Source organism: Pararge aegeria, chromosome 5 (genome assembly GCF_905163445.1).
Source record: "Pararge aegeria chromosome 5, ilParAegt1.1, whole genome shotgun sequence".
NCBI classification, from domain to species: Eukaryota; Metazoa; Arthropoda; class Insecta; order Lepidoptera; family Nymphalidae; genus Pararge; species Pararge aegeria.
Genome location: NC_053184.1, coordinates 7309111 through 7336252, shown reverse-complemented (window position 1 = coordinate 7336252; position 27142 = coordinate 7309111). Strand labels below are relative to the sequence as shown.

The window sequence follows — 27142 nt, the reverse complement described above, 5'->3', positions numbered from 1 at the left end:
GTTGACGTGTGTGCGGAGTATATTAATAAAGAGTTGAAGTATTCTTACACGGACATATTATTGTCAATATGCAGAATACTGTCAATAATATTGTAAACTAAGATTTTTTCGTGGTTAATCACCATTTCTTAAATATAGTTCCCGTCGTGACCACGATCCATGCAACTGGGTCGAAATATTGACAAATCCGAAATATTATCGTGGTATGTACCCGTTGAACTATATTTAAGAAATAATATTGTGTGTGGAGATTTAAAGTATGGCCAATAAATACTGTACACATAATATGTATTATGTCTTAGGTGTAAATAGAATCACGTCAGCTTTAACTCAAAATTATGGATTCCAACCTTCCTTATATGGTAACAGTTGGAATACACGCTGTAATATCTCAGACCAGCTGTAGACATACTGTTACAAAATCGTTTAGTTCGTTCGTTGTTATTATGTTTATACCTATCACGTGATACAAAAATAAACGAATGAGGACAGCAAAACATTGAAGGACATAAAAAACTAACCTATAATATCTACATGCATTATTATATTATCCTTGTACAATTGGTGGTATAATATAATCTAGTGACGGATTAACTTTATACTTTCATGTTTACGTATATAATTTATTATATTTACAATCTTTGTTAATCATAACTCTTGTTTTATTAAGAAGTACGTAAATAAATAAATACACTACGACAATACACACATTGTTATCTAGCCCCAAAGTAAGCGTAGCTTGCGTTATGGGTACTAAGATGACTAATGGATATTATTATGAATAATTAACATAAAAACTTAGAATATACATATAAACACCCAGACATTGAAGAACATTCATGCTCATCACACAAACATTTTCCATAAGTGGGAATTGAACCCACGGCCTTGGACTCAGCAAACAGGGTCGCTGCAAACTGCGCCAATCGGCCGTCACCGTCACCTAGTAGGTAGATACTTCCCGCGGCTTCGCTAGCTCTTTTTGTGGTACTTTTTTTGTTTAACTATTTTTCGTTTTCAGAGGTTTCGTTTTCAATCAAGAAAAAAAAATCAAATCAGTCAAGTAATTTTCGAGTTTTGTTTTTTAGTACTACAGAACTTACAGAATTAGTCAACTCAGATTTAAATAGTCCAGCATACGCGAATTAGCGTGCTACTATTCCTGTGCCTCGCATTCGAAATTTTGGCACAAAAACCTATAATTAAGATTACTTCGAATAATTAGTACGAGGTGAATTATGTTCGTAATAGCTACACAGCTTCATTATATTTCTAAGGTTTAATAGATGAAGACCCAAGGAAATTTTATTTTGATCACTTTCATAGTGATCAAAATAAAATTTCCTCATAAAAAATGTCGTTTATAAAAAAATTCCGGGGAGACGAGTTTTTTTACCGGTGTAAAAGTCATCTTATGTCTAATTCCAGGATTCAAGCTATCTTTGTGGTAAAGGAGAATGCCGGACGTAGTATGGGATTTGGTTTCACATAGTACTTATAAGGTGCCTTCATGGAATTCATCTCATTTTATAGGGTTTAATAATTACAGTACATTACCAAAAACATTAAAACTCTAGTTCGCCATATTTCAGAGTTACAAGCAAATGAAGTTGGTGAATTAAGGTTATTTTTGACACGATTATTGTACCTACCTATTGATGGTACTGTTCAAAATATGTATTTTTCGTTTTTTATTGTTTTTACCTACACAAGTGACGTACCTCTTTTGATTTTTTTTGTGCGTATATTTAGACACGATGACGGAAATAAAAGAACCACTAATTTATTTCATTAAAAGATTTTTTATCCGTCGTAGTTAAGGCTTGGGATTTTAGAGGTTTTTCTTTAAAAATAAAAACTTAATTTTTGATACCAATTTGAATGAGGCACCAAACGAATCCGGCATTCTCCTTTGCAAGATTTGCTTAAGTATTTTTTTTTTATTAACCGCTTCAACTTGTGTGTTTTATAAAAAGCTAAAAATCATCTCATGTCTGACTCTAGGCTTCAAGGTAGTAGTAGTAGTAGTAGTAGTAGTAGAGCTTTTTGTGATAGAGCTCGTCCGGAGAGGTACTAGGTATTCAGATATATGAAGCAAGCTATATGCCACATTTTAAAAGTGCGAGTCCGCACATGGGTAACAAACGTTACAAACATGCACTGTCCCATTTATAATACTTGTGTGGAAACTGTTAATACTACTTACATTAACTAAGCTCACTCCTAAGCACACCATCCAAGCCCAGCCACCGTCCGGTGCGACCTTCCGCGTCGCCGGCGGCAGCATCTTCTCTGTGCCTTTACTCTTCTCCACCGTCATTTTGCCCTTTGTCACCTACTTATCTGTAACAAAAAAAAAAAAAGTTCACTTAAGCGAATATTCATATCGTTAAGTTTTTAACGACACTCGTTTGAAATTCGTCGTTAATCTGACCGTAAGTCCAACTTCTTTCGAGGATTACCAGTGATAGATTTCAAAGGATCTGTGTGAAAAATTATAAAACATAAAATATACCTAAAAAGTTTTTAGTCTCTTTTTTGTGTCTGTGACACGTCAAACGTAAAAGTGTTATAACACTCCATCGTTTTTGCGTTGGGCGTTAAAAATGCCTTGTGCAGAAGAGAGGTTATACCTACTTGTACGCCAAATATCCCGTGGAATATGTGGTTGCTTTTATTGTATTAATTGACGGAGATGGCCCCTGATAATCGAAAAACACAGGTAACACTTCGCAGGGCATGCCAGGATCACGTGCTGCATCTTAGCCCCGTGTCCATCAACATAGAGGTGTTATGCCTAATATACCTGTAGTTACACCGTCAACCAAGCCCTTCAGACCAGAACACAGCATTGCAACATCACTGCTTTACACCAGAAATAAGCATAGCAGGTAGGAAGTACTTCCCCGAACGAGCTCGGAGCGTTACAAATGTATGACTTTTCATATATTTGCAAAATTTTCATGAATGAGTGGCTGCGTAAACTAGCTGTTTCCGTTTCTGACTGCAGACCTTTGTGACAGACAAGTACACGAGGTTATTACCTACTGCTCGTTATAATGAGATACTTATTGTACTTCGGCCATTTCAATTAATTATTATCAATTTATAGTCGTATTATTCTTTGAAACGATCGGTACGGGCGCGTCTTTGAAAACGCCATCGTACATTGAATAGGTCAGAGAATCTGTACCACGGTAATATAATGTGTATATATTACCGTGCCTATACTCTTCGAGGTCAGATTGAAGCCAATCCGAATTGAAGGTAGCGGGGTGGATCGAAGTTTCAAACTCATCATCATCATCTTCAGATCGGTTCTTTAAGGATTAATTTGCTGAACCAACCCATTCCTTCTTTTTCCTTACGTCAAAGGTTCTCCGGAAGAGATACAAAATAAATACATGTGAATGTAACAAATAACAAATGTGTATGTTAATACTATGTAGAGCGCCTCGTTAAGATATCAGGGAAGGTCACCGAAGCTCCGATCAAATCGAATCAACTGCCTGCAGCCCTTTGCAAGAGGTTACCAAGCTGTCTGCCAGTAGGGACGGGAAGAGGTTCTATTTTTTTTTTTGGCAAATAACATCTGCTCCAAGCAGCGCCACTTCATGATGACCACGACCAATCTGACAAAAGTGTAACAAAGAAATCTAGAATATCTAGTATCTCTATATAACTATATATTTTTATTTTATAGGTACGAGCTGCACCTAAAAGTTTCAGATAAACTAGAGAACAATGACAACTACAAAGCCGATATAAAAAGTATACGTGAATGTATCCATTGTTAATGTTTGAAGTTTAAACACGCTAGTGTATGTAGTTCATCTATACCTAATGTTTAGCGTTAGTAAAACTGTAGATCAATATGTTAAAAGTACGAAGCTGTGCCTAAAATTTTCGATGTATCCTAATGTGAAAGTGCGGAAGTTTGTTACTTAATCGCACAAAAAACGGCTGAACGGATTCGGATGAAATTTGGCATGCATGTCGTATTTGACATGGAAAAGAACACAGGCTAGCTTTTATCCCGATTCCTTAAGAAGTTCCCAAGGGAAAATTTTAAATGACTTACGAGCTAAGCTGCGGGCAGACCGCTTTGAAATTTGGTATGCATGTCACCTATGCTATAAAAAGGACATGTACTTTCTTTACCGATCTCTCAAATAGTTCCCATGGTAGGATCAAAAATTGTTAACGAAAGAAGCTTTCGAAACAATTCTGAAGTCCACGCAGACGAAGTCGAAAGCAGAAGCTAGTTTAATAATAAAGAACAATGACGACGACAAAATAGATATATAAAAGCACATGTGGTTTGATGATGTTTGAAGTTTAAACACGCTAGAATATTTAGATGCCTCAATAAATATTCAACGAGTATGAATATTCAGGTACACTTTATGATAAAAATACGTACCTGCCTGCGCCTTTTAATACTTTTCAAATATAAAAAGGCACCGCAAAATGGCATCTATATAAAAAAGGTTAGTAGACATAAATGCCAGAGATGAGGTCTTTTATATCCTATAATACCACATCACCAACCAATCACATCACCAACCAACCTTAGCACCCATTTGCTTTTGCATTAGGTACGTACTCTCTTGTAAAGATCCATCTAACTAGGGAAAATTTAGATCCCAATAATATGACAATGCGGGAAATGTGTCAAGACTTATTTTACCCAGTATCAGAGCAACAGATTGACGTGATCATTTGCACAGCGGCGGCTCTATGAGCCAAATGGAGAAGAATGATATAAAAATTTTTAGTATTTTATATAGTAATAATTGACGGACCAAGCAGATGGCCCACCTGATGGTAAGTGGAAAACCACCGCCTTTAAACATAGCAACACTTCCCAGGACAAGAAACACGTCATGCAACATCGCCATAGCCTGTCATCATCGTGATCTGAACTGAGCGTCCACTCTGCCTGACATTGAGTCTTGTGTCTTCTGTATCCTCAAGCAGCGAGCGAGCCTTTATGGAGTTTAATTTGAATCCCCCGTACATTGTCTGCACAGAGTATAGTAGGTAAACATTGAAATAGTTTTCAAGGTTACCATAACATAAATAAAAACCTACCTATATGTGTTCACTGTGTAACTTACCGTAGTAACCTACATCGGCTTGGTTGTGTAACTGGTATTTGACATAACCCATATGTAAATCACACTAAATACCACGCGGGAAACAAGTGAATGCAAAGTTCCGAGAGCACGTGCGAACAGCCACGCATCACCCGCGAGGTCAATCCACAGAAACTTATCAGAGAACACAGAACATGCCTCCACAACGCACAGCGCCAACTTGTTTTGCATATTACCTCCGAGATCAACGACTCCAAGCCGTCTCAGTGTCATGAGTTATTACTGGCGACAAATAAGATAACGATCAAGGGGCTTGTGTATTGTCCACTGCACTTGAAAATGGACTACTGAGTGATACTATGGAAATAACATGTTAACGCTTAAACAATGAAACCAATTTAGTACGGTCAAGTTGGTATGTAATTACTGAAGCATTACTGTAAGCCGTGCGAAATAAAATGTTTACGTCGGCGTTTAAAAACTATTATATTGTAAACAATAGGTTAGTGTAATTTTCTGTTGAGTTAGCTTTTTTATATGTGTACAGTACACACCGTCAAAGCATAAATTTCCAACTGTTATAAAAGCGTAAGGACAGATTCCTTCACACAGCAACAAAAACAACAAACTAAATTTTACATTCAACTAACAATGTAGCATATGGTGCACTCTCTGACCAATAATCTACATCTATGTATAAAGTTAGATCAATACTTAGGCTCTGTTTCTGCGTGAATGATAGATAAACGAATAAAGAAAAAGTTTTACAAGTATCGATAAAGGCGAAAATAACGCGTGACAAGAATGACAAATTAATTTATGCAAAATACTTTATAGTCATTTTTCATTATTATCTATAGTAAATTATGTTGGTATGAAGTTTTACGGACGGATCTTGTTAAAATAATTCTAAGAGGGCTTCCCTACTTCCTTAAGAAGTTAGTAACTAAGGCACTCACTTTTATAATTTACTACTTTACGAACGCTAACTATGAAGGTCTTCAATCGATACTATAATGCATAAACAAACAACTAATACGGTTACTGAATGAATGTTAATTCACTGAGTTTCCTTTTCTTCAAATGTATTGCGAATGTAAAATTAGGCGTTCGTGTTTTACGAAACACAAACTCCTAGCGCAAAACTCCTTTTGTCGCTCTGTGGGAAAGTCTAAAACTTCCTTATGATATCCATAGTTGGTAACCATGTTTCAGAGCTTTATGTTATCTATGGTAACACTTACAAGGCTTAGGTACAACACTAATAGAATTTCTACAATATAGGTAGTAAAAAACCTTTATCATGATATTAGTAATCCAAAATTACATTCGGCATCGGTTTGATTTCCACGCAATATTACAATTCGTAAACAAGAGTTTACCGGATGTATAACGAAACTTGTGTATTTGCAATGTTTTACTTAACAAAGAAATTCACGGTACAAGTGAAGATAATTGACTGTTTGTTCCGTCCGTAATGTTGTGTTCTAACCTATAACTTATTAGAAACTTTATCTTTTGCGGAATAAGCTAATAAAGGGAAGCGTGACAAAATAATAATAGCTAACTCGTACAAACGAAACATATTTAGACTTGAATGCATTCAATTGAAAAAATAACTACGTAAAATGTCTCGAGTTCTACTGGTTTCGTAGTATAGAGACCTGAAACTAATGTAAACTTGCTAATAACTTTATTTACTACTCTTAAACTTGCCAGAGTCACACAGAGGTAGATGAACACTTTATAATTGTAACTTTGTCCTAAAGACTATGAAAGCTGTTTCACTAATACAAAAAAATTGATTTTCGAAAATCTTTAAACAACACTCCCAAACTTCCTTGCTATACAAAATTATCCATTATTTACATTAATTGCTCGCTTGAGTATTAGATACCGCGGAATATAAACAAGATTCACCAGTATTCACCAGTTCAATGATAACTGAGAAATAACGAATCAATAAAGAAGCAATTTATGTGTCTACTAAGATTTTTTATTTTAAAAAGGAAATACTACGAGATTACCAGCATAAACTTGCCTTCACCTACATTTTGCAGAGTCACAACGACAGAAAATAAAGCGTTAACGCTGACTCACACCAGTGTATATTTTCATCTTTGTTCTGTTCTGTTATGTCAAAAGTCACTGCCTCGTTGGTTTAGTGGTTAGCATGTACGATGGCGATTTTAGAGACCTTGGGTTCGATTATCGTGTCGGACCAAAAATTTAGAGAAAAGGCCAAGCGCTGTTCTCCCCTTGCCCGAGCAAACTAACACTCGAAGTTAATAAAAAATCTAATTCAGAATACTCTAGTAGTGCTATTCTTATCTAGGCATCCTTAACAGGATTAAACGGTACACTTCTGTACTTCAATAGAGACAACTCCCAACATTGTATCTGTTCAAGCAACCACGGAATACTTACGCCGTAGATCTTTTGGCTTGTTTGTGCTATAGGTATAGCTCGAGTCATTGGACTCTATAGGTTGATCGTCGTGCCAGAACAATCATCGACGTTCATTTTCTAAAATACTTTACAGCCTGTCTAACGCTCTTTTAATAGATATAAGTTAAAATAGTTTTCTTTTTCTTTTGATTTTTTTTATTCCACTACAAGTTAGCCCTTGACTGCAACAATCTCACCTGGTAGTAAATTAGTTAGCACCGGAACACTAAATCGCTTAGCGGCACGTCTTTGTCCGTAGGATGATAACTAGCCACGGTCAAAGCCACCCTACAGACAAGACCAAAGAAAAATCATATTCGAAAAAGGTTGGGTCACTTTCATATTACTGCTATTTCAAATTTAACACACACAGTGATAGAATAGCGGTTAGGTATTCGGCCTCGAGGGAAGATAGTTCGATCCTCTGCGCGAACCTCAACTCTTCGAAGTTAAGTCTCAGCAAATCAATATCACTTGGAGAGAGGAGAATGTGAAGAGTTTAGACCGCGTTCTTTCGTTCACCGTTGGGGGAAAAAGAATAGTTACATGGGGCTGGCACCCAAAGATTACGGGATTCACTTGCGTATTCACCGCACTCTCGCCAAGATTTTAACCCCCAATGCATGGCGGTTCCCATCGTCGATGGCCTAGTCGCTGCCGATTGCTCCATGGAGCCGATGCTACACGGCACAGCACCTTCTCAGACCTTTAAATTAGACCGCGTCCTATAATAGTCCGAAAATGGGTTGGTGATGATAATGATGAGTGATGATAATTGGTATATGGAATATAGAGTATAAATGGTATATAGAGCGTCGAATGTCATCAGGGAGTTTATTCCACACTCCCTGATGACATTCGACGCTCTAAATCCCTTGCGATTTTTAAAAGTCGTGTAAGGAGGCACTATTTGTCACTATAAACATGTTAATATTATATGTATAATGTATATGTATGTGTATTTATGCATATATATTAATATATATTATATTTATATATATTATATTATTGCATTTATTATTTTATTTTATTATTTATGTATATATTTTTTTAATATAGAATTGAGATTTCCCGTCTCTCATTGCCTTATTCCATTAGTTAAGGTAGCCTGTAAGAGATCACTTTTAGTGATAAGGCCGCCTTTTGCATAAAATTTATGTTATTGTAAGTGTTCCTGTGTGTGTTTCCTTTATTATGCAGTAAAGCTGTTTAAATAAATAAATAAAATGATTCTGAATTTCAATTCGATAGCATAAGTAGTTCTTGAAATAAGCGGTCATTCGATTTTTTCTATTTTAGCATACTCTTAAAAATGTATGGACTAAAGCACTAGTGGAATATCACTGGACTTGAATAGCATTAACAATGTTAGTTGTTTTTTTCTATATAACAATTGCTCCGGTAAAAGTTTATGTGGGGGCAATAACCCAGATGATGTCAGAACAGATGAATGCACAAAAAACATTAATCTACTCGCACAGGTCAATTTCGTACACGTCAATTTCGCCGGTTGCTACGGGCAAGTTTTTGAAAAATCTCCACACTGGATTCGGAGATTCATTCAACCAAGGCCGGCTTGATACGTGTATTCTCGTGTGTATTGAATGTCATAGCCAAAAAGAGCTCGGTTGGTTTTTTTGCCAGATTGAAAATGATATTTATTTTGTTAAGCCAAACAGAACTATGCAAAAACATACCTGCCTATCTTCCGTATTCCAATTCGTGTTCGTCTGTTTTTACAGAATAACAATCGATGGACCAAGCAGATGGCCCACCTGATGGGAAGTGGAAACCATCGCCTATAAACGCAGCAACACTTCACACGGCTTACAAAGAAGACGTAAAACAAAGTGCCGCCGTGTGCCCATCAACCTTAAGCCTCATGTGCCCGTAACCACGTCCTTTAGGCCGGAACACAGCAATGCTACTTACTATTATAGAGCTATACTATAGAGCTTCGTATTTGAACAAAGGCTTATTTTTCCGCGCCGGGGATCGATCGCGGGACCTCCCTCTTATAAGACTGCCTAGGAAGGAACTTTTTCATAATCAAGCACGTCCTAGGTATTTCGTTTTTGAGACAGACACAGATTTGGTATCCTTAACAAGGTTAAGCGGTAATTCACGTCGGGACAACTTCTTACACTTTACCAGGTTCAAATCTGAACCAGCATGGAATACTGCAGCGACCTGTGGGATGGATCTGCCAAGTACCAAACTGTAGCCTTAGACTAGGTGGATCGTCACGCCAGAAGAATCATCGGCAACGAATCCCTTAGTCAGGCGAAATTGCACAGCTTAAAGCACCGACGTAATGTTGCCTGCCTGGCGGTTTTTTTACAGGAAATTATTTGGCGAGTGTGCTCAGGAACTTCATAATCTTGTTCCTCCGGCACCATTCTTCCACGGAGACGCCGTGAACGGTGGCATCCTTATGTGGTTGACATACAGGCAACACGCACGAAGCGCTTTTCATCACTGCAAAAGTTTGGAACGCTCTTCCGGCTTCGGTGTTCCTTGATTCATACAACTTGAATGCCTTCAAGGTAAGAGTGAATAGGCAATACAAAACAAACATAACTCGAAAAATATTTGATTTCCAACAACTGGAAAATGTTAGTGTGATGAACATGAATGTTTTTCAGTGTCTGGGTGTTTATATGTATATTATAAGTATTTATGTATATTATTCAATTAAAAATATTCATGAGTCATCTTCGTACCCATAACACAAGCTATGCTTACTTTGGCGCTAGATGGCGATGTGTGTATAGTCGTAGTATATTTATTTATTATTTATTTTTACGCTTCCTTCCCAGGTGCGGAACCTAGGTGTGCTAGTCTCACCCACACTTGACCGGTTCAGTACGTCTATTGCGTATTGATATGGTTAATAACCCGCATTGTTATCGTCTGGCGATGCTGACACAGCATTAGTACATATCTACGTATATATGTAGATAAAACACTGCCCTCTTACATATATTGTGATAAATAAATGCTGCCCGCAACTTCGCCCGCTATTCCTTTTAAAAGTATGTTCTTACGTAACCGGTTTGCGGAAAGATTTTGGTGACGGCAGATCAACATACAGTTGTCAACAACTCCCCCCTGTTCTCGCCAGTGTCGTACGAGGCGACTAAGGGAATATATAACTGTCAGCAGCGTACTCTGTGCTACTACTACGATCTACTGTGATCACCAACCCGTCTGTCAGCCCAGGGTGTGATTTATAGCCAAGCCCTCATGTTAGTAGTGGCCAATATTCCAGTAGAGGACTGTTATGGGCCATTGAAAGTGATGAACCGAATGCTAGCTATTATATTATAGCCGTATGCAAAATTATGTCAAGTTTTATTTTGGCATTAAAGCATTTTTTCTTAATCTCGTCGGAACGGTATATGCATGCTTTTTCGGCATAAAATGTATCCTATGTCTAACTGCAGATTTTATAGAAATCGTTACATAAGTTAAACCGATCAACGAAAAAATAAACGGAGACAGTTTCGCATTTGTAATATAAAAAGTAGTATAGAACAAAGTAAAAAAATATAATACGTGATTGATAAAGATATTTTGAATAACATTGTTTCAATTCAAAATTCGTTATACTTTATAAGCACATTTGAAACGTCAATTATGTCTGTTTGTAGTGACTCTACTGAAGTAGCCGGCAAAAAATCCAGCAGTTGCATATGGTGAAAATCATCATGGTTCCATGCAACCTTGTCATTAATTATATAAATTCATCACTAACTTTTAGTTTTTATTTACTTTCTTGACCATCATTTACTAAAAGTATAAAAAAAATATTATTCCAAAACCAATTATTTTATATGCACCGAGTGAAAACAACATCCGCAGGTTATCTAGGACTCCTAGTTTCTAGAAAAAACTTTCTCCATCAAACGTCGCTCCCAACAAGAGTCCAAGTGGCATTTTTTTGCTTTATAACCTACTTGGTAATGACATTAACCTGCAGCTAGATCTTGTTGCCGAGGAGTAACTAAAATAAATCGAGTAAAAAATGTTAGAAGATAGATATCATCAAACAAATATCATGTGTATAATCATAAGCTAAGAGTGAAAATAAAGCAACAACCCGCCAACTAGCATTGGTGCAGCGTGATGGGTTCAAATACTACTCTTCTATGAGGGAGGAGGGGGCATTTGTCGAAGCAGTGAAGATAATATGCTAAGAATGATGATGATGATGATGATGGCAACTTAAGGTAAGAAGTATTAATGTGTTTACTAAAGTATACTGCAATGATTGCGTAATAAAAATCAACGGAGCCTGTGAGCCTTTGAATCTGTTCGGCTGTGTCTGGATAAAGGACGTTGGAATAAAAAGAAAACCAAAAATAATCTCAAACTGGAGTGTCGCGATTCACAGATGAATAATTTAAGTAGACAGACTTAAATTATTCATCTGTGTATTATTAACATGTAGGTACAGATAATGTAAAGTATTTTTTTTAAATAACAGCCTCAATAATGTCGCTTTTTATGAGGTGTTCTTTAAATAAACTTCGTTGGCAAACGAGATAATCAAGGTATTATGGAAATTACACGTTGTAATGTTCTAGTTATTAGCAAGTATTATACTTTGAATATCTATTTATACAGAAGCAGTGATAGCCCATTGGGCAACACTTCGACTTCAATTTCGGGGGGCCGAGTTCGAATCCCAGCACGCACCTCTAACTTTTTTAAGTTTTGTGCGTTTTGAGCTATTAAAATATCCCTTGCTTAAACGGTAGAGGAAAACATCGTGAGCAAATCTGCATGTCTGAGAGTTCTGCATACTGCTCTCAAACGTGTGTGGTGTCCATCAATCCGCACTGGGCCAACTTGGTAGAATACGGCCTTAAGAAGGGGTTCTCATCGTGGCAGGAGACCCGTGCCCTGCAGTGGGTCGATAATGGGTTGATATGATGGTGATGATAATGAGTATGCCATCTGGTAAAGGCAAATCAGAATATAGTTGTCGCCACCCCATTTTGACCCGCGTGTGTTATAAAAGGCATAAGGTAATTGCAAGCACCTAGTGCGATCACTGACCCGTCTGCCCAGCAGCGTGTTCATAATGCCGTCGTTAGTCGTAGTCGTTTGACGGCCGACTGGCGCAGTAGGCAGCGACCCTGCTTTCTGAGTCAATGGCCGTGGGTTCGATTCCCACAACTGGAACATGTTTGTGTGATAAGCACGAATGTTTTTCAGTGTCTGAGTGTTTATTTGTACATTATAAGTATTTATGTATATTATTCATAAATATATTCATCGGACATCTTAGTCCCCATAACACAAGCTACTAAGTCGTAGTATATTTATTTATTATTTATAAAAAAAATATATAAAATAAAATAAGGCCTTTAGTCCAGCAGTGGACTTTTATAGGCTATTTATAAAAGTCACTAATAGGCTTAACTTAACTCTTTTTTAACGTATTCTGTAATTACTGACTGACTTTCAAAGTTCAATCCGAGTCACTGCATATATTCTACCCACCTTACTATTGGAAGATGACCATTCGAAAGCTGTATCGGTACTTTACATATACGGTATTGCTGTTATACAAGCGATCTAAGTTGACCGGACAGCCAAAAGTCACGAGCGGCTGTGCAAATACCTAATTTTTAGGAATTCCATGATGACATTATACATCGTACTGGCATACACCAATGGCTCGGAGAGGCATTTTTAAGACACATAAATTTTTTTTTTTTTTTTAATACGATACACACATCGCCATCTGGCCCCAAAGTAAGCGTAGCTTGTTTTATGGATGCTAAGATGACTGATGAATTTTTTTAAAGTCAAAGTCAAAAATATCTTTATTCAAGTAGGGCCTACTTGAATAAAGATATGTGTATAGGTGGCACTTTTGATGCGTACATAAGAATTACACGGTAGTGAGATAATGGCGATAACCATATTCGTAAACATAAAACTAAAGCTACGAGAGTTCCAAACGCGTCCTGGTCTAAGAAGAAGCCCACAACAAACTTAGCCGGTTGTTTTTTGTTATCACCATCTCACAATGTCATTTTAAATTATTAGAAGAGCAACCTGGTTAGAGCAATAATTTACACCCCAGCTTTTTTATCGATTACGTAGTCCTACTATAATAGGACTTTTCTATAAGCTTACGTTTAATACAAACTTTGAACTTTTTAAGAGACATCTCCAAGATGTCAATTGGTAGTTTATTGTAGAATTGTATGCAATTTCCTTTAAACGAATTATGAATTTTATGTAACCTAGTATATTGCACTGTAAGTTTATTCTTACTTCTAATGTTTAAATTATTGCAGTCACATTTTTTCTTAAATTTAGAAATGTTTTTATGAACGTACATTAAATTTTCAAATATGTACTAACTATATGTCATTATGTACACTGTCATTATTTTAAAATCTTTAAATTTATCTCTCAATGACTCTCTCGGACCCATTTTGTGGATCGAACGAACTGCCCTCTTCTGCAGCACGAAAATAGTGCTAATATCAGCAGCATTACCCCAAAGGTAAATTTCATATATAATGCTGTGAAAGTAACCAGTCTAGCAGTTTCTACGTCGGTCATATGGCGTATCTTCTTTGCCGTTAAGGCAGCAGAACGAAGCCTGTTCGATAAATTTATGAATAGTATACATAAATACTTATAAAATACATAATATAAACACCCAGACACTGAAAAACATTCCTGTTCATCACACAAACATTTTCCAGTTGTGGGAATCGAACCCACGGCCGTTGACTCAGAAAGCAGGGTCGCTGCCCACTGCTCCAATCGGCCGTCAAAAATAGATGCATACTATAGTCAGTAAGTAACCTATGTAGCCTGAATGCCATCTAACTTCATTTTAAACTTTTGAGCAGCATCTAAGGAATGAACAAGCAACTGTGCCTCGCAAAGACAAAGTCATGGATAATGGATATGCGCTACCGCCCCGCACTCACTGCCGCACCCAAGTATGTGTGAATGTAATTCCATATGCCTAGACTTTTTATAACAATTCCAATAAATCGGTTCCAAGTTGTGCCTAGCTTTATTATTGGAGATACTGTTTCTTTTAAACCTGTGGCACTCGATCGCGCAGTTTGTACTAGGTCGAGTGAGAAATTTACGTCTATAATTATGCGGTTCTTGAACAATAATATCGCCATTAACCCATTACCCTGGCGGTCATGGGTTAATGTTTAGCGTAACTGATAAAATGCAAATTCTTAATTTTTTCTTATGAATTTGAATTTATTCAATTTCAATTTAACAGCATATTCATCTCTAGATATGTTCCAATAAACCTTCTCCTATACAATTCTTGTTTCGTCGGTTACGCCAAACGGAATAGCTAGTTCCTGAATGAAGTAACAGAATCGATAAGTTAAAACCAATTTAAGTAAATAATAGCCATTGAAATTAGTTCTTAAAAAAAGTTCAAAGTCCGCATTTATTCCTAACACACAGCAGTTCGCGGGAATTCAGTCGCTTGCAAAAACTTATTTACTCGGTTAGTTTCCATTCGCATTGTTAGTAATGGTGTTATATTTATTAGTCATGGGTCAATGATTCCAACAATTATAATATTTATATCGTTGATTGAACACTTAGTGATATATTGTGCGCCTGACTGGCTTAAAATACTTTAAATGATTTGTTGATATCTATTAATTTTAGTTATTCGAGCAGGAGCACGGATTACCGTACACCTAATTAACTACTTTTCTATGAAATGTAAGGTATTAATTGATTCATATCATTACGAAAACCTAACTTAAACTTAAATTAACCTTAAAATTAAATTTTGTTGTTCAGGAAGGGTAATTTCCCGCAATTTACAATGTTGTGATTTTGATCTTATTAAAACCAGCTGATATGTAACATGCGTACCATTTATATCAGTACTATTCTCGACTTAAAATATTGTTATTAATTTCATCGAATCTATGGTAGGTACAACTGACCGCAGGGCAGGGGTCATGAGGCGTTATGTGAAACGTTGATTAATAACATCTTTAATCGTGCCTTATATTTCAGTTTTTAATTTTTTTTATAGAATATATTTAAGGAGAATAAGAAATGAAAAAATAAGTTCCTGAAAAAAAACCCAGTCACATAACACATGAGTTCATATCGTTTGTTTTGTTCGGTCGACGTTTAACATAAAGCCATATTTGATCCACTTCCACTTGCATAATATACCTTACCATTTAGGCCGTAGTAAATCAGGCTGGCCACGTGTTGATTGATACAAATCAGACGCCTTTTAGTAGATACTTTTTAGAGAACAAACATGCAGGTTTCCTGAAAATATTTTCTATCACTATTAAATCAAGTGATATTATATTGTTTAAAACGAACATACGGCTGGCGTTGTTCTTGATATGTTCTCAAACGCGAGTAAAGTCTACCAATCCGCACTTGACCAACGCGGTGGACTATGGCCCAATCCCTTCTCATTCTGGGAGGAGACCCTTGTCATTAAGTGCTAAAGCTAATGGGATGTTAATGGTTTTTATTCCTATAAAACCAAAATGTTAGCAATAGATAAAATTCATAGTTTCACCATTAAATGTTTCTAAAATCTTATCTAATGGTAAACATTATCACGTCGATATATTTTGGCTCACTGAGATTTCACTATTAGGATGCATGATATTTGTATAAACTTTGCTCTGATGAGTTTTGAAGTAATCTTATCCAGTTTGTGTTTATGATATGTGATATTATAATATTATGTGATACACTTTTCAACAATAGCTGATATATTTTATCAATGTTATTGCCCCATATCTATGATAATGGTCATTATATTGGTTGATATAAACTAAACTGCAATTCTCTAGTGTCATAAAATTTTATTAAGTAGGCACAAAATAAAAGTTATAAGTACACTTTAGTATTTGCAGATTCTCTTCTCAAATTCCGATCTGTCAACCTGGGTTGGATACTAATTAATTAAAATAACAACAATGACATTTTTCATTGAACTGCACATAAAAAAGTTTAGCCATAATTACTGTTGTGCAAGTAAAATAAACAGGCTTAAATTGGCTTAACAATCATTTCCTATTTCACTAATTGTACGAATGAAAATGAATGTTTCATAACAATTATAGAAAATTATGTATAAAAAACATTTGAGTTTGCATCACAATGTAGGTAGGTAAAAAGATCAATCAGTTAATTGAAAAAAGAATAACCTTAACAGGTACTTATGAGTATGTGTTGTGCTTACTATGCGAGTTAGTAAAGCTACACTTACAGGTTCCTATCAAATTTGTTGAGGTAGGGGAGCAGTTTGAGCAGTGAATTGACATATGTCAAAAGACCATTAAACCTACACCCAAGTTGCAAGCCCTGGGAGCTGCTCGGCGCTTCTTCTTCTCACATGATAGAAACTGCACCCAAATGGTGAATGCATGGACTGCTAAGAAATTTATATGCCTTTACACAATAATTGAAATAGAATTGTATCCAGATTGAATTGTGCCAAATTATCTGTTGTAGAATTAATTATAAAGCCTGTCTCTAGTTCTTTGTTGATAATAAGCCCACAGACCACCTCTTCGGTGAGAGCTGTAGAACTTGTTAGACTAGTTGAAAAGGCACCTAAAGATTCTGTCAGCTATGTAATTAAAGAACACTAGATAGCTTTTTTGATGCATGTTTATAGGCTACAATCTAAGGCTACTTCAGCAGGGGAACTTAGATACAAGGAGTACCATGAATACCTGAACGCTACATTGCTTGGCAGCATGGCTCTGTTGGTCGAGTGGTCACAAGGCAGTTGATGGGTTTAAAGTCATTAAAATATCAAAATGATTGGTTATTAGTGTAAAACGGCCCTCCGATTCTTATACTTTGCTAACAGTTGATGACGGGCAGTGACCTTTTTATTATCTTCATAAGAAAATGATCATCTTGTAAGAAAACTGTACAGTAACAGAAACTATATGGCCACAGGCTACCTTTCTTAATTACCAACACACCTATGATGGAGTGGTGTGTAGTACTTTGATGAGGACAGGTAAAATTAAAGAGTGCAATTCGAAAGAGTACTTACTATATTTTTATACATCATAAATTTTTTACTTTAATATATTATTAAAAAAAAATTGTACCTATATATAGCATTTTCATTTATATGTATATTGTTTTCAGTTTTTTTTCCAAAGTGTGCTTAGTTACTGACATGGCAAGGCATGACATTGGTTAAAAAACTACTCACAATTTAAAAACAATCAGTAATTTTCAATATTATTTAAAAAAAAAAACAGTTTGAGTAGCATTTGTGGCTTTTGATGTTTATATTTAACAAAAAGTAATTAAAAATTAAATATGTCTTGATTTTAAATTGACTTTTTAATCCATTTAATTTGTACAAATATACATTTGTCTGCTGATTGCCGCAGCTGACAGTGACCATGTTTCTGACCATGATGAACATGAATGTTTTTCAGTGTCTGGATTTTTATCTGTATATTATTCATCAGTTAACTTAGTACCCATAACACAAATTACGCTAACTTTGAGGGTATTAATATTTGTTTATTTCAGCACAATGTTTGGAATGCTAGATTTACTAGTGCACTAAATTAAATTATACTCCATCTTTCAAATTAATCTAAGGCGCAAATAGTACTCGTTACATAGTAAAAGAATTACAAAGGATTTCCACACTCCAGTTCAGTTATTCCTTGCAATAAATATAGAAAATATATTATTACAAAAAGTTGAAAGTTACAAACTGTCAATAAGTTTGTAACTTTCAACTTTTACGTAAATACTAAGATAACTGATTAAAAATCTCAAATCAGTTACTTATTGATAATCTTTATGATGTGTCTACATGTATTAATTATTTACAAAATATGCAGAACATGTTGTATGAAAGTCTTCTTAAAGTTCGTAAACTTTATAATCTTCTAGTACGGTGAGCCTGTTAACAGTTCATATGGCACATCTACAATTTGTCGGAATCATGCGTGATGCATAAAATGTATGCCAAGGCAAAAAGCTTTGTACAGTTTTCACCTACAAACTAAATAAATAAGTAAAACTTACCGTTTCACGAATGATTCCCATAAAATAGCTGTTTTGAAATAAAATGTTATTTCATTTCAATTTAGTTACATAGAACACGCAAATTTTGATTTAACAAATAATTTAACTCTATGTGTATTACACAAACTTACACACTAGAATCCAATTTTAAAAAAGTAAATTAAACTTAAACAACGTTCTCTCAAACAACAAAATAAAAGACTAATTTTCGTGGATTTTTTTTTAATGTAATGATGACCACAGATGACAGAAGTCAGATCCGATCACTCATAGTGTTGTACGACAAATCGCTGTCGATAATAATTTCACAATGCGGTGCGGTGCGCACGAAAATGAAAAACTCAACTCAAATACCTCAGCCTTTTATATAGGTACAGCTGTCACATACATCTACTATGTGCACGCCATTTCGAATGTAGATATTTCGATTACTGATGTTATTTTATCGCTTTATAATACGCCGCCCTCCTTTGCTCTACTCCAGCGGCTTTGTTATATCTTTCTTCTCTATTATTGTATTTATTTCAAGTCTTGTCCATTTATTATGCAATCGCAGAGTAAGAAATGTTACTTAAAAAAATAACTAACTGTCGTTTTGAAATTTCATTTATTGAAATAATAGCTAACTTATAACTTCAGCTTTCTTTACGTGGTAAGCTGAAAAATCTTTTTCCTGTTTACACTATTATTTACACTACAGGCTATGAAAGAAATCAACATTCTATCTACCTATGAAATCGGTTTCCACTTTGTTTTACATTTTATTAGCAAATACCTCTGCCAAACAAAAAACATAGGTTAGGACAGCTGAACTGATCTAAAAATTTTAAGAACGTTCAGGAAATATCGATTAAAAAATGAACATCACTGTTTGAGTTGAAACTATAGACAACTATAGAATCACAGAAAAATGTCAGAAACTCAGGACAGAAATATTGCCAGATATTGCTAACGATGTTGACATGTGTAAATTTTTTAACTGGTTTTAGGGCTTTGGTTTCTAGCTTTTATAAAACGACGAATAAAAACACTAAAGCTACAAAACTACTACTACAGTATACACTTATATAGGGTATACACTATAGATTTGTATCCAATTATTGGACTTGGTTTATTTATTTATTACACTGAGCTTTCACAGAGTTTCCACGGTTTATGTGGTTTATAGCAATGTTTCAAAAAATAGTAGGAACGTTTATATCAGTCCGTCTGAAGGTGCAGTAACTAAGCCGGACGTAGGTAACTTATAAACAAGTAAACAAACAGCCAAACTTCCGCATTTATAATATTTCTAGCTGTCCCGGCGAACTTCGTACTGCGAATATTTTTTTTTTTATGAATGTTATAATTTAATACTTATTATCCTATTCCGGTCTAAGAGGACTCCAAAAATCAAATATCCAAAATATAAAAATTGGTCCAGCCGTTCTTGAGTTATAAATGGTGTAACTAACAAAACTTTCTTTTATATATATAGATTATAACATTACTTTGTATGGATGGCATATCTTTCTATAGTTTTTGTATCGCCTTAACAAAAACAAACAGCAAATACTTATTCATTACATATTGCATATTGTAAGAAAAAAAAAGAATATCAGAAGGATAGATCTATCTATCGATCTATTATGCAAATAAAAGGATTTGATTTGATTTGATTTGATCATATTTTATGCACTTTTCTTCAGTGCAAGGTACCTAGGCTAAGGTTTTAAGGGCTTCAGGTATTGGCTAGTAACGAAGTTAACTAATTAATAATTACTAACAAGTTGCTCGTTAACACTGTCTGCTGTAGTGCTATTGTCTAGCAATCAACGTCTTAGATTCATATTGATGCTTGCAATATGCTTTGATAAATATTCTTTAGTTAAATCGGAGAATATGAAACTAACTTGGGACCTTTATGAATCATTACGACACAGGGTCAGAGAGGGCGATTATTTTTTTGAGTGTAATTTTTTTTTACTTCACTGGCAAACAATGGTGCACGTTCTGTTGTAAACATATTTCTGTAAAAAATATTTTACAATCCTTTTTACGAAAAGGGAAAAAGAGTAATTTAACTATGCTCCACTTAACTATGTTAACGACTTAAATTACTTTATTATGCTTTATACATTTTAATACATAAGTAATAAAACAATAACATAAATTCGCCCTGAATCTGAAATCAAGAAGGTACCTACATAAACTCACCACGTGCTTTTATATTACATATAAATACTTTATTTATTTTATTACCGGATAGATATGCGGTTCTATCGGGCTATTTATGAGATTTTAAGTGCGAAAGTCTTTGTTTGTTTGTTACTTTTTTTAGACTCAAACTTTGACCCAATCTGGTGGAATTTGGCACTGATATAGCTTGTAGCCCGTGCGGTTAGCATGGGAAAGAGATATTTCCCACGGCTTTATCAACTCTCCGGCAATACAAGGGGGTAAACTACTCCTGTTCCCAGTGCTTTGGCAGGTCCCCTTTCTATGCTAACCGTGCTGATAAAATAGAATAGATACTTTTTATCGCGAGAGATCTGACCTATGGGTCTAATGTATAACCAAAAGGTGGACGAACTCAAAGGCTAGGCTAGTTCAATATAATTGAAATCTACCACAGGGACAAAACGTGTTACCGCATGATTCTATTATTATATCAGTGGGTATATTATATTTACTTATACGGGTAGGTTTTGTAATTGTAAAAAAATAGTAGACTTTTAACGTTTGTATGTCTTTTATTGATTTATTAATAGCATGGTAGGTACGGAAATCAAAGAAAACTTACCCCCTAATTCCATTCAGCATAATATTATCTAAGATATCGATGTTCAAATGTTTGATTATGGATATTTCTGAATTATCTAAGTTCACACTCGCAACATAACGTGTTACATAAGTAGTAAATAGTTATAATTAGTAATTAACTAATAATGTCGAATGAATGTAAATAAAGAATAGAATATAAAAATATTTAACTTTGATTTCTTTTCTCCAACATTTTGACCGAATGAATAAGAATTTAATTGACTATCCCAAGTTAGGTAAAATATTATTGTGAAGCAAACATGCAGTTTTGCATAAGTGTAGGAATTTTATGATAAAGCAATTGGCGATACTCATACACACTTTATAACTACACTTAGCGGCTATTTGTTGGTTTGAATTTATATTATGTACGTTTCAGTGAGCCACTGTGAGATCACGCGTTAGGGAGCGTGCTAAGTGCGTTTGTTCTTGCAGTCGGCGTTCTTATTATGTAGATTAGCAGCTGCATAAAAATTAAGGTAAGTGGGTACTAATAAAATATATTATTCTGAAAAACGCTTGGATGGGAAATTTCAGCGTTCTCTTGAAACCTTTTCCGAGATAAATCGAAATTGCTGTTCTGGTCAAATGGGTAAAAAATGTGAACTGCGGCCGGCAAATGTTGTATGAAAATCCGTATCTGTACTGTTTGGACTTATATATAGTATGTACTCACACAAAATAAACTCATATCTGTTGTATGATTGAAAAATTCAACGTTTTTTACTCCGAAATATTGCCACCTATCAAAGGTGGTATTGAAATATTGAACTTGCAAATAATCAACTGTTTAAAAATAAAAAAAAACAGAAATTAACACTTGTAACGCGGGAAAAATTATAGTTGTTCGTCATTTTTAAAAGTAATTGTATTTAGAAATAAAAAATTCTGCCTAGTAGGAACCTAGGCAGAACTTTTTATTTCCTCGATTTCGCGCATTATATGAGACTAGCCACTATGAGAAGCCTTGGCCACAATAGTCATTGATGGACTTACACGTTCGTTCATCAATGCCTCTTAGTCTATATGTAGGTAAACTATGATTAAGTTGTTATGAGTTTTGCTTATGACTTATGTTGGCACACAATTATTGCATTGAGTTTAGTTCCAGGTTATATTAACAATTTTCTCATTTAATTTTCAAGCGACCTAAAAAGGTTCTCCGTCCGATTTTGACGATTCTTTTTTTTTGGTACGCTTTAACACAGAGGTTGCTTTACCATTTTAATTTGTGAAGATTTGTTGGAGGCATCCTTGAGAAATCGAGGGAATTCTTCAAATATTATAGGCTATAACAATTTAAGTATTTTCTAAAGGAACTTGTGCATCTTCTTTCGAAAGCACCATATTATAGTCAAGTGGAACTGATGATGAAGACCTTGAATAGCCACCGGAACCATAAAATAATTAGTATTACACGGGTTGCTCTTCGCTTATGGTATATGGCTGCTAATTTATGCTCATCACAATAAAAAAGCTGATAGTGAAGTGCTGGGAGAGCTCCTCAGCCATTTACACCTCGGCCTCCGGCTTGACATTGGGCTATTATAAGTTAGATATTAACAAAACTACCGTGAAAGCGTAAGATTTTATTTTTTTACAAACACAACCGACTTTGTTTAGCATCTAAAAGGCATGAAATTGATATTTTCTACAATATTTTTAAGTCGGTGCCAAGTTAAACGTAAATTTACTAAGTATTGTATAGGTACGGTTTAATTTTTTGTAGTAGCTACCTACCTAACAAGGAAAGTACCTAGAATTTTTTACTGTTGAAAATATTTATTTCTTGCTTTTTTTTTCGGTCCTTTTTTGTCAGAAATTTTTTAGTTTTATAAGTATCCATGTGGTATCCAGGTATCCACCTGCGTTCTAAAAAAAGAGTTTTCTGTTGTTGCGTTAACAAAGGACACTCACATTTACGTAAGATCAAACAAAATGCTTACAAAAGTAACATATTAAATAAATGGGTTAGGTAGTATGGATTATACAAGTTGACATTTGCATTCAAAATTATTGACATAACTACATCTCGTTGCAAAAATACAAAGTCCATTCAAACGCTTCCATTAATAATAATTAATTGTTCGATACGGAAAACTCGGTAAGAAACTAGGTATGATAGACAACCATACCTATACCTATAAGAAAAATGAAATTAATTCTATGGAAACAAACTATAATATAATCAGGCTATTAAATATCACTGGTTTTAACGGTAAAGGAAAACATTGTGAAACCTGCATGCCTAATCTAGTTCTCTAAGTCTATAAATCCGCATGTGGCCAGCGCGGTGGACTACAGCCAAAGCTCTTCTCATTCTGAGAGGAGAACTGTGCTTTGAAGCGGGCCAGTAAGGGACCGATAATGATGATCATGCAGATGTGCCTTAGTCATTGTACCTTCTTCTCTACTACTTATTCGCAGGTTAGGTTGCAGTTTCCACGAGGTTACTCATTTTATTGGGAAAGTTTTTTTGCAGTAGGTATTTTGAGAATATCAGCGAGAGTCACCCAATACCAATAGACTTTTTTGTACCTATTTCTTTATTCGGTTTCACATCATTTTCTTCCATGAACATGAAATATAATCAACATTTTGATTACGTTGTACGGTCGCCTCTATTTGCGATTATCGCAATTTGATAATCACGAGTATTTGATAGAGACCTACTTACGTATGTAGGAATGAGTCTATGCCTACACGAAAGGCGACGTTTCATCTATGGTTGTTATCCAGTACAATGTTCCGGATCTGTTAGTCATTACTGCCAACATCATTCTCTGATCTTCAGGTTCAGGCACTAAGGAATTTCGGGCGAGAAGGTAGCGTAAAGCTTCCCGAATGCTGCCCACCCGAGTTCAATTCGGCGGGTTTCCTTGTTTTTAAAATGAACTGTACGTCATAGTAATATAAATAACCATCATCATCATCAAACGAAATAAATAAACCAATTAATATCATCATGTATAAATTATAATTCGAACCAACGCATCCATTCTGAAGAAGCTCAAAATAAGAAAAAGGCAGCACCTATATTTAGAGGATTTTTCTTAAGTACTTCGGTCACTTTTCCAGATGAAAAACAGATGATCTGGAGAAGTGCTGGGAAAGAAACCTTGAGGGCGTCGCCCGATCCGTTGGTCGTATCAAATTCGCACTGCACACATCAGAAAATTTCACGAAAATTACGTGAAAATTTACATGAGTCACATGAGACAACATCGTCCAGTATACCATCATTATATGTAAAAAGAGATAATTTCGAAAGCAGAGATCTTTTCCATTACATTGGCAACGATTACAATATAAGCATCAGACATTATCTCAGTCTTGCTCATGTAAGACACTCTGCTAATTTCATTGAGCATTGAATTTAGTTCTCCCACAGTTTCTGCCATCAAGACTACATCAATAGTGATTTATTCGCCGTTTTTGTTGATGACAAGCCTGTTTGAGAACTAGAAAGATAAAGGTTCTGAAGATCCAGATGTAGTTCCATCCAGCAGATTTCATCTTCCTATCACTTTCTTTGCTGCAATTTTATTGCCCTCGTAGTCTGGGCCTGTAAACTGACTGAAACCGTGGTTTCTATGTACAAGTACTTCAGTATTGGATATTGCAGTAGTCGATTCGGAATCACTTCAGGTGAACAAAGCCTAAGATTTCACCGTGTCAAAGGCTTTCCCATAGTCCACAAGCGCTAAGCAAAGTGGATGACTATACAATTCTCTATTTGTATGACCTGCCACAGCGCATGGGTTTAGTTTATGGTACTAAAGGCCTTTTGGAATCCAGCTTACTCAGAAGGTTGGAAAACGTCAAACCTACGAGCAAGACGATTCAGCCCGACAAACTGGTCAAACTTATAACGGGGCGTACCTACGTCAGGGACTGGGGTAGATATCACAAGTATTATATTACTCCAGTTTATTTTTATTGTACAAATAGGTACAACTTATCGAGTCCATACGGCACGTGGCGACAATCTAGCTCATTTGATTCACAAATTATCATATGACCACAGTAGACAGTAGGTACTTTTTACGTACTATAATAGTTTTGTTGTGTTATTGAGACATCACGTCGTCGTCGGCTGATTAAGGGCCAGTTCATTAGCCATTCTGCGATAAGCTGATAATTCAGTATACCTACCTTATAGTACTTTTGTATACAATTTTCTCACTGAACTCTCCGTATAATTTTTCATGAAAACAAAAAATATGTCAATTTTAATAATAATATGCTGTTGGTGTTGAGTGCATTTTATTTTATGTCTCTTTTAATATATCAACAGCTTTCAGTAAAGTATTCTCCACCATAGCTCAATACTCTATGTAGTTGAAGACTCTAATATTCATCATCATGACTCATGAAACCGTATATTGTTCATGACTTATGAATCTAAGTAGCGTTTAGATTGTGAATCAAAAATCCATGTAGCGCTCAAATCAAAATTCATGAAAGCATGTCGTTTTTCGTTCATGACTTACGTCCACGTCCACGTCCGTCACGTTTTTGTAAAATCTGGAAGCAATGTTTAGTTCATGAATCCTTATAGTATTTAGATCATCCAGACTTCATCTTTACCTATATTCCGTGGTGCTAAAAAGGTAGGCCGGTAAGAGAAAGAATCATGAGACAAGAATCTTTATAGCGTAAAATTACTTAAATTCAAAAATTCATAGCACTTTTGAAATGTAAAGTCTGTCTGTTTGTTGTATTTCTACCACCTTCGGTTCGGAAGCCAGATTTTACCTAGAAGTAGCTGACAAGAAACTCAGCAGTTGCTCTTTTCCAACATCAACAAATATCTGTGAAACTAAAATACAAATAGTTTTTGAGTTAACCATTGACATAGTTTTTACTAAAAGAAATCAGATACAGCCCTAACATCACATGCAGAAGAAAAATTAAGTGACTCCTGCCACTTTATTAGGTGCGCGTCGCGTAGCGTAGGTAACTACTATGCACGTGTCGGTCTTTTATCTTCAATAGGGTTGTCACACTTAGAATGTTTTGAATTAGTTTGAATGGAAAAATAAATATGCTTCTTTCTATTTAATACTTTAACACGGCGATACCTTATGAAATATACTTATGCACCCTTTAACAGTATTTCGTTATTCCGTTATTCCGTTAATATTGCTCTATACTATATTGTATAGCTAAGTAGATAGAGTTCCTAAATCGGAAAACGTGTTACCAAAGTTTAAGATTTATATATATAATCCTACTACTGTGTGTGTACTTAAATAAAACCTACTGCAGTAGGCTACAATAGTAGGTTTTATTTAATCTTTACCAATATTATGAATGCGAAAATGTCTTTTATTGTTTCTCTGTCATCCTTTATGCCATAATTAAGCAATCAACTGCATCTCATAGAGTTAGTTAACGGAAAACAACATAGAATACTTTTCAGAAAAACAAACGGTTCCCACGGGATTTTTAAAAAAAACCTCAATAAACACCGCCGAAGAACGCGGGCAGCAGCTAATATTATGTCTTGTTTCATGATCTTCCATATCTACAAATGAGTCATAAGCATAACATCAACTAACATATCTACCTTTTCATTTATAACTCGAGAGTCACGAAGAGTTCGAAGATAACATTTAATTGCATTTAATTCATTTTATCTTCTGTCTTTTGATGAAATCATCCCAAAGCGTTCTTTTGATTAAAATATTACAGTAAATATTATCTCAAAAATATTA

General features: G+C 35.2%; 1 protein-coding gene across 2 annotated transcripts in view; it reads right to left on the bottom strand.

The window, feature by feature from the left end:
- LOC120623898 overlaps positions 1–18789 on the bottom strand; it is a 32854-nt gene extending 14065 nt beyond the window's left edge. The window contains exons 1-2 of one of the 2 annotated variants that reach the window (XM_039890186.1): positions 18621–18789; positions 2207–2343 (exon numbers count right to left, since the gene is read on the bottom strand). In XM_039890186.1, the coding sequence (XP_039746120.1) occupies positions 2207–2320 (114 nt within the window). In that variant the 5' untranslated portion in view covers positions 2321–2343; positions 18621–18789. Of the gene's footprint in view, positions 1–2206; positions 2344–5335; positions 5412–18620 lie in introns of those variants that run through there. The other variant, XM_039890187.1, reaches the window with a different exon arrangement.
- Between the last annotated feature and the right edge of the window lie 8353 nt (positions 18790–27142).